This window comes from Paramormyrops kingsleyae, chromosome 1, assembly GCF_048594095.1.
Source record: "Paramormyrops kingsleyae isolate MSU_618 chromosome 1, PKINGS_0.4, whole genome shotgun sequence".
Classification (NCBI taxonomy): domain Eukaryota; kingdom Metazoa; phylum Chordata; class Actinopteri; order Osteoglossiformes; family Mormyridae; genus Paramormyrops; species Paramormyrops kingsleyae.
In genome coordinates, this window is record NC_132797.1 from 5,507,568 (window position 1) to 5,521,620 (window position 14,053).

Here is a 14,053-nt window from a genome sequence, read left to right on the forward strand (position 1 = left end):
TATTGTCATTGTCCATATGAATGTTGAAGTCACCAAGGATTATAATATTGGGAGAGAGTACCGAAAAATGAGTAATAAGAGCAGTAATGTCATTTAAAAAATTCTTATTTGGCTTAGGTGGTCGATAAACAGTGTATATAATACTTGGAGTGGATCCCGCAAGCTGTGATGCAATGCTTGTTACACCCCAGCATCCCCCCTCCCCTAGGGCACCGCAGCATCCCCCCTCCCCTAGGGCATCGCAGCATCCCCCCTCCCCTAGGGCACCCCAACATCCCCCCTCCCCTAGGGCACCCCAGCATCCCCCCTCCCCTAGGGCACCGCAGCATCCCCCCTCCCCTAGGGCACCGCAGCATCCCCCCTCCCCTAGTGCACGCAGCATCCCCCCTCCCCTAGGGCACTCCAGCATGCCCCCTCCCCTAGGGCACCGCAGCATGCCCCCTCCCCTAGGGCACCGCAGCATCCCCCCTCCCCTAGGGCACCGCAGCATCCCCCCTCCCCTAGGGCACCGCAACATGCCCCCTCCCCTAGGGCTCCGCAGCATCCCCCCTCCCCTAGGGCACCCCAGCATCCCCCCTCCCCTAGGGCACCCCAACATCCCCCCTCCCCTAGGGCACCCCAGCATCCCCCCTCCCCTAGGGCACCCCAGCATCCCCCCTCCCCTAGGGCACCCCAACATCCCCCCTCCCCTAGGGCACCGCAGCATCCCCCCTCCCCTAGGGCACCCCAACATCCCCCCTCCCCTAGGGCACCCCAGCATACCCCCTTCCCTAGGGCACCCCAGCATGCCCCCTCCCCTAGGGCACCGCAGCATCCCCCCTCCCCTAGGGCTCGTTACACCCCAGCATACCCCTTCGCTTGGAGCTGTGTTTATGATCCTCATTCTCCGCCTGGGCCAGTGACCATGTGTTTTTGGCTTAGATGTAAAATGAGATCTCTGTTTGCACAGGGTGGCCTGGACTTGAGTTTAATTTAATTCATTCAGGTCTGTTTCTTTAAAACATATATAATTTTTTTTCTTCAGCAAATATATAAAGCAGTAAAAGACCATAAGTTGATGTGACCCCCCCTAACAGTCACTGCAGTGAATATTCCCATCTCACGGAGCTAATGGGTTCACATCCCGACCACTGCTGGATGTTTGTAGGGATTCGGGCCGTGAGCCATACTTAGGAGCAGGACCCGAACAGCTGGTTCACCTCAGTTCACAAGCGCCCCACCGCCCGCTGACTTTGGTTCCTGTTACTGGACCACAGCCAAGTCATTTGTGAGCAGGACTCATTTGTCCCCATTTGACATGAAATGCACAAGATCGTAAAGGTTTGTGTTCCTCGGTCATTATCTTCCAGGCACAGTTTGCCTTATTTTCCTGCATTACATTTAGAAAGGCACTGTTTGTAATTAAACCTCCCTTTTCTCGTTTAACGCTTGGTTTAGGGCAGCATTGAACAACCCAGTCCTTGTAGACCCCAAGACCAGCTTCCAGTACACATAGACAAGGTTTTCTGTGTTCTCCATTGGCTGGGAGCTGGGAGAAAGCAACCATGTGGACTGTGTTGAGAAACACCGGTTTAGGGGCTCATGTCATATTACTAGCTCTTCCATGTATCCATAGCAACAGCTAACTTACCACTGCCACTGGCCCACTGCATTGTGGGAAATACGTGCATGTAAAGTGGATCAATCTCAGGGCTGTGGAAGATGACAGTGGGGTCGACCTGCTTGTTGTTAGATTTTCTGAACCGTAGACTTTGTAAACACACATCAGGTGTTAGAACTGAACCATTGAGTTAGATAAATAATAATAATAAAAAAAACATAATGTCATGTCGATCTTCCGAATTTTGAGCTTGATGTAACCGAAGTTTCTCCTTGATGTAGGTTCAATATGCCCCACGACGACAATCCGAAGTGCAGGGATGCTGGGATGAAACAGCAGTACCACGTCATGGCCCCCATGCTCAACGACGAGACCAGCCCCTGGACGTGGTCCAAGTGCAGCCGGAAGTACATCACCGACTTCCTCGAGTATGTGTCGTGTGTGAGAGCAGGGACAGGAGACGCGTCTCCTGGGTCTCCTGCCGTATCCTCGCTCCTTAAAGCTACCACAGTGTGGTGACTCGATTTGTCCTCTAGCTGCTCTATTAGCCTAAAATATATATTGACCTAGTGAGGTGGCAGGATGGTGCTCTGGGAGCCGGGTTCGAGTCTCCATGTGTGTGGAGTTTGTGGGGAACCCATGATGACATGGGGAAACATGCACAGTCATATTGAGGGTAACTGGAGTTGCCAAATTGCCCATAGGTGTGTGTGGGTGAGTGAATGGTGTGTGAGGTTGCCCAGCGATGGGTTGGTGCCCCCGTCCTGGGTTCTTCCCTGCCTTGCCCCCATAAATTCCAGGATAGGCTCCAGACCCCCCGCGACCCTGCATAGGACAAGCCGGTATAGAAGATGGATGGATGGGTGTTGATCTAAAAGCATCGCAACAAATGAAAGAAAAGTGAATTGAAGAGGCCCACGGTTGATCTCATTAAGAGAGCATTTCCTGTCTCAAGGAGTGTCCAGCTTTGCAGGCTGCCTCTCGAGATGCTGGACAAGCGGTCCGCGGCCGCTGCATTCTTTCCCCGCGATGGCAGTATCTTGGGGCAACCACACTTCTCTCAGGCCAAAGCCGAACGGTGACCACAGGCCTCTCTGGAGGGCTTCCCCTTTAAGATGGGAAATGTCAGTTATAATTAGGTTTCTTTCCCCTGGACGTGACCCTTTTGATCTCTGCCTCCCGCTTTGTTGATTGTGCCACTGTACAAAAGGCCGCCTTGTTGACGGCTTCGCCCTCCGCATTGTCAGCCCTCTCCAAAGCCTCCTTACGATGACGTAGCGGCGCACATATTTTCCGCTGGCAGCTTGGGCTCGAGTGGTCGGCTTAAAACACTCCTCTTGTTCCTCCGTAAGTCAATAATAATCCGCCTTTTGGGGGGTATTTGATTCACAGCTGTGAGAGGGGGAAGCAAAATGTCAGTCGCGATAGGACAACTTTTCACACTGTATTTCGGGTAAAAAAAACTGATTTGTTTAACAATGAGACTGGAATAAATGCCAGAAACCAAAGGTACGCGGCCTTTTGCAGGATCCCTGTGGCACTGGGCCTGCAGCCTACGGCTTTGTGGGGCCTGATTATTTGACAAAGATGCACATTCACCAAGTCAGTTCCTCTCCTGGCAGAGGTTACTTGGTCAAGTACATCAGTGTTTTCACTGGTCCCCTGAAGAGAATTTCTAGCCAACTTTAACAAAGTTTCCCATAAATAACCTGGCCTTACAGGGAGACAAACTGGAGTGTGCATCTTTGATTGTTACTGTTTTGATTTCATAGAACCACTACAGGTTAGTTACGGTGGCCCTGGGGTGCCAAACAGAACAAAGAAAACACAAGTGAAAATGCAAAGACTTTGAGAACTTGTTTTTCTGTGTTTTTCTTTTTTGTTTTTTGAAAAATTTGTTTCTTCTGTTGAATTATGAGCCATATATTTTTAGTGAATCATCTATTTGAATGTTTTAACATTGCAACTCCGCTTTTATTACCTGCGGTTCAGTTTTATTTTACTGCTGAGCGACACAATAAGCATTAACTGGCAGTGGCCCTCCTTAATGGGGAGAGCATACGGTCCGGAGGGAAGGGCCGACCGACATGCAGTTGGTCAGGGTTCAGGGTGCGTATGGTACCCATTACAGAATCGCTTGAAATTGAAATTATCAAAATTGCTTTCATACAGAGCCCTTAAAAAAACGACAATACAAAGAGGCATCTTAGGAAAAGCCGCCCGCTTGTTTTGATGCACATCCAAGTCCAGAGCGTCTCAGATCATTTTTTAGTGACAGAACCTAAAATATCAAATGACTGCTTTTTCGGCCGATCGTACTCATGTTTTTAATAATGGAGAGTTGAAGTTGGCCCCTTTTAATTAATGGTTGACAAAACGGTGAAAGACGTCCCGTGCAAGTGGCTGTTCCCCAGGTTTTATCTTTTAAAACCGACCCCCCCAATGGAAATATTTCGCTGAAAGTCTTTGAAACAAAGGAGCCCTTATGGTTTTGACTGAAATGAAGTTGCTGTTGTAACCAAAGTCAAGTCGCCGTAATTCCTGGCTGCAGCTATCAACCTCTAGGCTGGAAAGCAGGTGTCTTGTCTTCATAAATGGACAAATTGTGAATACAGCACCAACAAGATGGGGTAAGCGTTTATCAAGCCCTGATTTATCTGTTTTTTTTTGTTCCCCGTTGTTCTGCACACCAAAGCTACTCCAAAAGCCGCAAACGTAGTGTTGGGGGGGGGGGGGCGTTGCTTCTTGGCCTCTGACGCCATTCTTAGAAAGTCACAGACCTGGGGTTTGTCCCGATAAGAAAAACGTCCCGCTCGAAGATCCCCCCCCCACCCCCCGCCTTTGTTGGAGCCTTGGGCTTTGAGGATGGGTGTGGTGAGCGCGATCTCCACAGACAAAAAGGTCTGACAGCGCAGACTGATTGATATAATTAAACACCGGCTTTTTCTGGCAGATTGATTCAGGCCCCAAATCCTGCCTTTTTACGTGGCTCCTGCTCGCTGGTTGCTTTCTTCCTGCTCCGAGGCCAGTCTGACGCTCCCCCTCCCCTCCCCCCCCCCCGCATCTTTTCACTCTTATTTCATGCCTGCAGAGATCCTGAACTCCAACCATTCAGGCTCACGGTTAGGGAAAAAATGCGGACCACCCAGGCTGGCAGTGTTAGCCATTTTGTCCTAGTTTGTCTGAATATCAATTTATTATTAGATGTCAAGGCTGAGCTCAAAGGATGAGCAAATGGGACCCATGTAGAAGAAGATGCTGTCATGACGATGGAATCGAGGGCAGGCGTGGTAGCAAAACAAAGGTTTGATGAACAGGGACTGGAAACAAATAGGATTGCAAGGGATCAAAAATGGGAGGAGTGGACCAAAGAAGGCACAGGCAACAAGAGGGTTTAGCGTCAATGACTGGGGAACACAGTCCTGGGAAGCACATAAATATGGGACTAACAAGGGAACTAATGAGAATCAGGTGGGAGTGATGTCCAGTCATGGGTTAAGAACGAGAGGCACGACGAGGGACAGGCATGGCTTGTTAGGGCCATGACAGGGAGGAGACTGCAGGGATATGACAGGTGCTACATGTTGAAGGAGCCAAAAGTGTCCAACTCCCTCATGCAGGACAAACACTCTTATCATGCATGATGCGTTGCCACAATTAACATTAAAACATCTTCTCTTCTTCTGCTACCAAGCTGAAGTTGATGGATCGTAATCAAGCGGGACACAGTTACGAGTCTTAACTGCTGTAAGAGGATGACACTCTGCTGTGTCTCTTGACTTGAGTTCATCTGTCATGCTCTTAGAAGACAATCCGACATGAAGGTTTCTGTTGAAAAAAAGTTTTGTTCATTTTTCTGCTCATTGGCCTTGAAAGAAGGTTGTGGTAACTTTGAAAAAGGTGCATTTATACCTTGTTTTGTTTTGCCACTCAGCACTGGGTATGGGGAGTGCCTTCTGGATGAGCCGGAACTTTCCAGATCCTACCACTTGCCACCTCAGCTCCCAGGCCAGCTATACAGCGCCAACAAGCAGTGCGAGCTCATGTTCGGCCCAGGATCCCAGGTCTGCCCATACATGGTGAGCAACGCCGTCGGGTCACTTCTGCTATCAGGGGCGGCCAAGGAAACTGGTTCTAGAAAGGTCTAGAATGGGGGAGTTTCTCTCGTCTGTTTTCCCTCTTTTTTTCACCCTGTTCGCCTTTGCCTGGTTCATTCCCAGTCATGTGGGAGATTTATGATCACCAGATTGGAACATGGGTCCTGAACAGACGTTCATGTTCATTGGACGGAACAAGCTGATTGACGGATCATGTTCTTAATCTAGTACTAGGGAGACCCCCGAATGCTTTTCTTCTGCCAGGTTCTGTAAGTGAGGTGCTGGGCATGGGGCGTGTGGCCACCAACTCGGGATCGAATCTCTGCATATGGTGTCTTGGAAGCCTGGCTCAGGATCAGACATCTAACAGTGTCTAAGGGTTGCTGTTCTACCTCAAACCGTGTGTGTGTCTCTCTTTCTCCCACCCGCTCTCCACGCCCCTCCCCCCCCCGCCACAGAGACAGTGCAAACGGCTGTGGTGCACCAGCGCGGGGGGTAACCACAAAGGCTGCCGCACCCAGCACATGCCCCTGGCCGACGGCTCCGACTGCGGCCACGGAATGGTAGGACCGCCTCGCCGGATCTTATTCTTCTTTGGTGTTATTGTCTTAGAAGCAGGAGGATACAATGAGGTGTTTTGTCGTTGGTTTATCTAGTACAGGGACGCAATGTCTCAGGAAGTACCTCACACTCTGAGCACTGGACCAGTACATCACAGGGTCCATACTTACACACATTCGCTCTCAGGCAGTAAGGCTACTCAACAAGTGATTAGGTTACTAGTATGGACACACTTCTATTCCTTTATGTTCTAGTTCATCGTCTTATTTTTAAAAGTTCTTTTATAGGGAGCTCTCAGGGATACTCATTTCATTGGCTGCATCTTCTGCTGTACGCTGTACCGTTGTGCATTTGATTAATAAACTTTAATTCGATTTTTGAAAGTTGCACATTATCGGAAATTTGTAGACAGAAATTCATGTGAGTTTTGGACTGTGGGAGGAGACCACATGACCAGAGAGCCGGGGATGGGAAACAAACCTACACCACTACAGACTCAAATAGCTTTTGTTTTTCTCGGCAGATGAATGACTCGTTGATTACCAAATAATAGGTATTATTTGCTCCCTCTGTGACTTTGTGTGGGAAGCCGGCTGCCGGCTTGTAGGTGTCGAGGTAGGGGGTATGAATAAAGACACTGATCTCCTGTAAACATGCTCCGGTCTCCTCCCCCACGACCTTCAAAACGCAGCCCGAAAGTCCGACACAGAACAGAGACGGGCCAGAACTTGCTCATTGCCTCAACAGCGTAAAGGAAAAAAATGAATTATGGAAATGTATTTGTTCATCGTATTCTCAGTGAAGATGTATGGTCCCTTTTTCAACATCCCATTCACATTCTTGGCCTTGGTTACTGCTTTATTTGGCCACTATGGTCCAGGGACAGTTTTAAACATTTATTTTAACTCCGTACCCTGGGGCAGGGGGCAATAGGGGTGATTTGGAGTTTAAGGCTTTGGGTTTCGGGGAAACAGTGTTAGAATCCTGACTGTCTTTGAGCCCAAGGGCAAAGAGAAGTGTGATTTCAAGGAGACGTTCTTCGGGTGAGACGAGGTGGGGGGGTGTGTGTGTGTGGTTAAATTCACGGCTTTGCGGTTGAGGTACCTTGTGGTGAACCCGTGACCCTAGGCCTCTCGGAGAATGTGGCTGAGAGGGTCGGAGGTCAAAGGTCAGGCATTAATGGAGCAGAAGGATGAGAGGCGCACTTTGCACAAAGGACCCGCGTCAATGATCCAGCCAAGGAAGGTGGTACTCCACTTAACCCTCTACCTCCTGAAGTACCACAGACTGACAGAATGGGGTAGCAGTCGTCTCAGAGCAGCCTTGCCGGAGGGCAGATAACGTTATCAGCGAGCTGTTTGTGCTCTGTGCCCCGGCGCTGGGAAAACAGCCCCCTTTGTCTTTAAGGTAGGGGTTATGATGTTGTCTGGGCCCCCGAGCTCTTTGATGTACTCTCAGCTCACCTGCCCCGCGGGGGCCCTTTCATGTGGCACATGGAGACTTCGGAGTCTGCAAAGCGTCCCTCGCCGAGCCCGGGGGGGGTGTCTGTGCCACGTGAGAGACGCATGCGAACAGGCGTGCCAAGTAAACCTGTGTAAAGAACCGCAGTATGACACTGCCTGTGATCAGAAGGTCGCTGGTTCAAATCCCAGGATTGGCAGAGTGGTTTCAGTTTGGGGCCCCCCACACCCAGGGACTGTCTGAACCAGCTTTCTCAAAAAAAAGTATCTCTTTGAATAAAAGCATCTACTAAATAAATAAAGCATAAACATGTAAATACTGCATTGAGTAATTGTGCATGAATTTTAGCTATTTGGCAAACAATTCTGGAAGGCAGAGACACAAACCTTTGGTGACTGTCAGTGATGCTGTTGATCAGGCCACTTAAATCTGCCAATATCAAATTTTGAGAGGGGTTCAAACCCATTATTTATGGGTTTAAATGGGGCAGGGGGCTTTAATTGCTCCTGTTGAACACATCAGTTGGTCCAACACACAGTATGATTTCTTAACAATAAAAGGAAATGATGGTTTTTGTGTCTTCCAGGAAACCCAGGGGGATTCCGGACTGGTCCCATTGCTGTTTGATCCTGTGTTTTCTCTCGGGTTTGTGTATGGGAATGGTGGCGATTTTACTGGAACGGAGGTGCGGGGTACAAGGCGAGATATATTTTCATTTAACACACTACCTCAATTTGGCTTGTAGCTACGTGCAGCAATGAACCAGTTTCCCCCCCCTCCATCGTAGCATGACAATGCCTGACTGGGTAGCTGGAGGTGATCATGTGACCGCCAGTGGCATGTCTGTCATGTGACTCAGGAGACCATACCCTAATGAGGGCATCCCCTTGCTTGTTGTCTATAAACAAACTCCTTTCTGTAGGTTCCTGACCCAGTTTGGGACAAAGAGCTCCAGAAAGTCCGAAATGTTTAAAAACTATGAAAACCAGCTTCATGATCTGAATGCGTCTCAAACATAATTGAGTAAATGCTCTGGTGACTAATTTAAAAAAGTTTTGGAGAAATGGGAAGGATGAAGAATCGCTGTAAGAACAGAAAATGATCTGGATGTCCTTTGAAGCTGCTGCTTTGTTTAGTGTAAACCTCCTTCTTAATTATGTTCATGTTCTCATACCTAAATCTGCTCTGCGATGGTAAGGAGAGTCTGCAGCGAGTTGGTCTTAAGGGCACCCCCACATGTGGGGCTTAATGGCGCGTTCCGTGTTGTATGTGTCACATGCTCTGGGGCTGCATCCTTACACATGGCTGGGTCGTAGAGGCTAGGATGTGATCGCCTTGTGTTTATTTATTTATTCATTCTAAGTGGAGTAGCCCTAAATACTGCACCCCCCCCCCAAACTGATGGGGTCTTTTGATCAGTAAATTACTCTGAGAGACCCATGTAATGCTCAAAAAAAATCTGAGTTCATTTTAAGCTTTGAATCATTACACCATTTCCCTCAAATGTGTAATTAATTGCCGTTCGCATTCAATGTTACGTAAAAGCTAAATGCCACTGGGACAATCTTTTTGCAAACTAGCATTGTATGAGAGCCTTCTAGATTCTAGATGTTTCCTGAAACCATGTCATTATTAATTTCCATCATGTAAATCCATGCAGACTTTGTTGTCTAAGCAACCCAACAGTTTTTTTCCATTTATATATACATAAAGCTCTTAACATGTGGTGTGTAAATAGAAATATTACAGAACAAATGTATGAGTCAGTTGATATAGTAGCATCAGGCAAAAATAGTTTAAGAAAATTGTTTTTATCATCATTGCGGGTCAAACCATTAGGCGACGGGGTAGACGACCTATGACGCCAATTTCGCAGGTGGTGTATCTTGCCTAGAGAGTCTTGTGGGCTTTGACCCTTCAATGCTGTACATCCGTGTGACAAACAGGCAGCACAGAGTTTGGGGAAATAATCCAATGTATCCCCGGCACATAAGCCACCTACAAAAATAATGGATTTGAACCCCTCCCCCGAAAATTGTTTGCTCCTGACCAGGTACATAGCCAGATAATGAAATAAAGTTTGAAATTTGTCAGACTCCCTTCGAAAATCATTTCTGGCTACGGGCCTGATGTGTCCATTTGGGCTTGTCGTACCCCGAGCAAAGTGGTCATTAAGGGTAAATGAATAGGTAGAATGTCCAGGTGTTGTGTTGCACCTGAGCTTCAGAGAGACACTTTTACCCGAAGCCTCCCTCTCAAGTCAAACGTAGTATTACCTCAGCGCAAGACCCTCTTTTATTTAAAACAATTAGCGTTTCAGCATTCTGGCTTAGCTCAGAGATCCTGGGCCTGTAGCTGCACTGGTTACGCCCAGATCGTACAGTCGCTTCGAGCGAAAATCACGTCCTCGCCCGCGTCCTTACGATGACAGATGGTTAACGGCCAGTCCTTTTGGAAAATGGGTCCCACACTTTCATCCGATATTGTGATTAAGAAGAATCAAGTACACTGGTCAGAAGGGGCAGTGGAAGGGGCACCTACTGGGGACCTCAGAGAGTGGGAAAGTTTTAAAATGACAGGCTGAGTGGTTTCTGCGTGGATCCTCCCCCCCCCCCCCCCCCTTTCATTTATCAGCAATGTGTGATTTTCAGAAATTATCGACACTACATACGTTTCTTAGAAATTACAGGAATGGCTGAGCAGGCTAGACTGGGCATAGTGGGGGCTAACGATTTTTATTTTTTTGTTTTTAATTTAATGGAGGTGAGGTCACTGTCCACTCACAGTGCCCCAACTGACAGTGAACGAGTGTCACCCCCGGATTTTTCAGTTATGCAGCATATATCGATTGCAGGCTAGGATAAAAAAAAAGATAGCTATTTTGTGCCTGCGTTGAAAGTCGCTAATTGGAATCACATGTATAAAGTACCCTGGGATTTCTCCCAGAATTCTCAGCCAGGGGGCCGTCGCAAGATTCCAGGAAGAGGGGCACCAAAAGCCTCGGCGTGATGCCAGCGCAGGTCTTTCACTGCTGCGCTCTTTTCGCCTCACCTTTTCAAAGTGAACAAAGGCACCATAAGCAGGACCCGCCGGCCAGGAGAGGAATGTGCTAAAAGGCCTCACGTCCCTTTTACTGCGGTCTGCCCCCTCAGCACCCCCACCCTGGCATTCCCCAGCTGATGGGAAAGGGGGCCTCGTCCCTGACGGACAGCTGACCCCCTTGTTGCTGACAGCTCGTGCTCATGCTTGCCCCCTGGTGGTCCAGCCATGCAACTGTTCATTCATGCAGCATTGAGGACCACCGGTGCAGCTGACAAGGGAAGTGGGGGGTGGGGGTGGGCGGGAGTGTGTAACCAGAGCAGGGCTCCATTTACCCCCCCCACCCCCCCATGCCGATGTAACGGGTCTTTTGGTTGTTTGTTTAGGAGTGAGCCACGTGAATGGCTTTTGTTCCATTCCAGAAAGTTCTGGGGATCCTCATGGGGAACACTGAGTGGATCCCCCCCACCCCAGCTCACGCCACGGACCCCACATAGAACTGATCTACCCCCCCCCCCCCACATCTCCAGGCACGCTCCAGTCCTCCACTCCCCATCTACCGGCTCCACATTCCCCAAGGAGAACGTTTAGACTTTGTCGGCTGATTGTGAAAATCTCCCAGGGGGGTGTGCAGGAACGTGAGGGGGGGGCGGCGGCTGCTCGGCGTTCACATAGGAGGAGAGAGCGTGCATCTAGAGCCTGGGGTCATTTCATACACGCATAAATCACAGACGCCTGTGCTAAGCTGGGCAGACGGCAGGGTCAGTGCTCTCGGCGTGCATCCCAAACACGCGTGTGCGAGCGTGTAATATGCCGTCTGCGGTTTCTGCACAGTCTCACACACATTTCACTGCTTAAACATTGCATATTAATTTGTTTATTCAGAGAAGATTTTAAAATTGAAATAATGGAAAACAGACGTTTTCAGGTAGACTTGTTTAGCCTCAGGACCAACATTTGTCCTTGATTATTAAGTCATGACCCAAATTTGATCAGAATTTTTCTATAACCATACACTCTGTAACCCCCAAAAACAGTCTTGTGGGAAACGGCAATCTGGGCTCCGTGCCCCATTCTGCAACCACTGGTGGACGGTGGGAGAGATAGAGACTCTGTTTGTGTGTATGTGTGTGTGGGGAGGGTCATGTTTACATTACATTATGATAAAAATGTTATTATGTTATTATGTCATTTTTTTGGTCTCCAGGGGAAACTCCGTTTTATAAACATATCTGATGACAATCAAGAAAGTAAAAACACCAAAAGTCTTGTGTTTTGTTTGGTTACTTATGGTTAAGGTTAGGCCTGGGTAGGGGTTAAGGGTGTCATTGTTGGGATTAGGGGTTTTCCCATAGAAACGAATGGAGAGTTCCCATTTAGATAGGTATGCCTGTGTGTGTGTGTGTGTGTGTGTGTGTGTGTGTGTGTGTTCCTCTGTACTCTGACGATATGGTCACTCCCTCCCCAGCACGGGTGTAAATGCCCTGCCGTTGTGCTCATTCCCTCCCCAGCACTGCCGACACGGGCTCTGTGTGAGCAAGGAGGCAGATCTGCGGCCCCTGAATGGGATGTGGGGCCCCTGGGGGCCCTACAGCGCCTGTTCACGGTCCTGCGGAGGGGGCACCAAGAGCACAGTCAGAGACTGCAGCAACCCTGAGTAAGCCCCCCCCCCCATCTCTCACACACCCGCAGCACCTTTATCGGTACTGCAGTCCTGGACGAAATGTCTATGGGAACAACCCTGTTATTGGTAACATCCTAATGCTTCAGAATTTTCCAGAATTGGACCAGGTCATCAATGCAAATTTCCAAAACTCTTTTTTTTTTTTTTTATTATTTTTGAGATGAGCCAATGACCTGAAGTCAGGCTTCCTTGTCATATGTTACTCACATAGTCTTACTGTATATAATCCAACAAAGAACTTTTCTTAAATTTCCTAAACTCCCTCAGTCTCGTAAACGTGTCCCATGGACTAAATCAGCTTTGGACTTTTGCTCTTCAGTTGTTCCAGACGTTGCTTCCAATCCTGTCCTTTCAGGCCCAGGAACGGGGGTCGCTTCTGCGTGGGCCGCAGGATGAAGTTCCGTTCCTGTAGCACAGATCCTTGCCCCCGCGACCGCAGAGACTTCCGCGAGGAGCAGTGTGCCCAGTTTGATGGCCGCCATTTCAACATCAACGGCCTGCTGCCCAGCGTCCGCTGGCTGCCCAAGTACAGCGGAAGTGAGTCGCCTACCTGTCGTTTACCTCCGCTCTGAACAGGGAGCCATGGGGGCAGCGTTTCTCAGCCTAGTCCTCTGCAAGTCCCAGACAGTCCACACGTTCGCTCACTCCCAACATACCTGTACCAAGTATTTGGTGTTTCTGATTGGCTGGGAGCTGGGAGTAAGGGATTTTTTTTTTTTTTTTTCCCCAAAGTGAGCATTTTCAAGTCCAGGGTGTGATAAGCTGCCCGGTGTGTGATAAGTGAGGATATTTTCCAGGCTTTATTACGAGAAAGAGGATTCCATGCGCATCTCTGTTGATATTAGCTCAGCCTGGTGGCCGCAGGGACAAGCATGAGGAAGATGACAAGACTTAAATCATCATAATTGACAGTGAATACAAGCCAACAGGAAGCTACATGTATTTTAATAATTTAGTAGTAAGTCCTTTGAAAACTGCCAATGGTCAAGCCAATGGATCAGCCAAGAAGGTCAATGTGGCCACTATACCCTGACAAACCCGGCTGCAGTCCTGCCACGATCCAGAAGTGCTCCAAACTTCTGAACCGCAGGGAAATTGCTGCGGTGTTTAAGCGTGAGACGTCTCTCTGTCTGACTCCCTCCGCAGTTCTCGTTAAGGACCGGTGTAAGCTCTTCTGCAGGGTGGCGGGGAAGACAGCCTACTACCAGCTGAGGGACCGCGTCATCGACGGCACGCCATGCGACCCCGACACCAGTGACATCTGCGTACAGGGCCTGTGCAGGGTAACTGGAGACCAGCAGCCGTCACACATTTCCGCGTAAAGCCTACTGTAGCTGCATTAACTTTTACGGATTAGTTTCACGCTCAAGGTCAGTGCTTCTCAAGATTTTTGGACTGGGTACCAATTCAAATTAAATCAAAGTAGCCAAAATATCACACATGGAAAAAATAACACTAACAAATTTGAATTGTTACCAACAGGGGGCGCTAAGGGTACCACGGGTGGTGCATGTACACAGTTTGAGAACCACCATTCTAGGTCTAAAGTGGCGTTATCAGTTATACAGCCCAAACGGGTCTCTTCTTCTTCATTTATTGCTTTCCTAATGT

The 14,053-nt window shown here is 48.8% G+C and overlaps 1 protein-coding gene across 3 annotated transcripts in view; it reads left to right on the forward strand.

Moving 5' to 3' along the window:
* LOC111833323 (A disintegrin and metalloproteinase with thrombospondin motifs 20-like) overlaps nucleotides 1-14,053 on the forward strand; it is a 64,999-nt gene that overhangs the window by 17,399 nt on the left and 33,547 nt on the right. For all 3 annotated transcript variants that reach the window (XM_072700538.1, XM_072700554.1, XM_072700583.1), the window contains 6 exons: nucleotides 1,882-2,028; nucleotides 5,535-5,679; nucleotides 6,156-6,260; nucleotides 12,270-12,415; nucleotides 12,798-12,979; nucleotides 13,589-13,725. In XM_072700538.1, coding sequence (XP_072556639.1) covers nucleotides 1,882-2,028; nucleotides 5,535-5,679; nucleotides 6,156-6,260; nucleotides 12,270-12,415; nucleotides 12,798-12,979; nucleotides 13,589-13,725 — 862 coding nt within the window. The remainder of the gene's footprint in view (nucleotides 1-1,881; nucleotides 2,029-5,534; nucleotides 5,680-6,155; nucleotides 6,261-12,269; nucleotides 12,416-12,797; nucleotides 12,980-13,588; nucleotides 13,726-14,053) is intronic.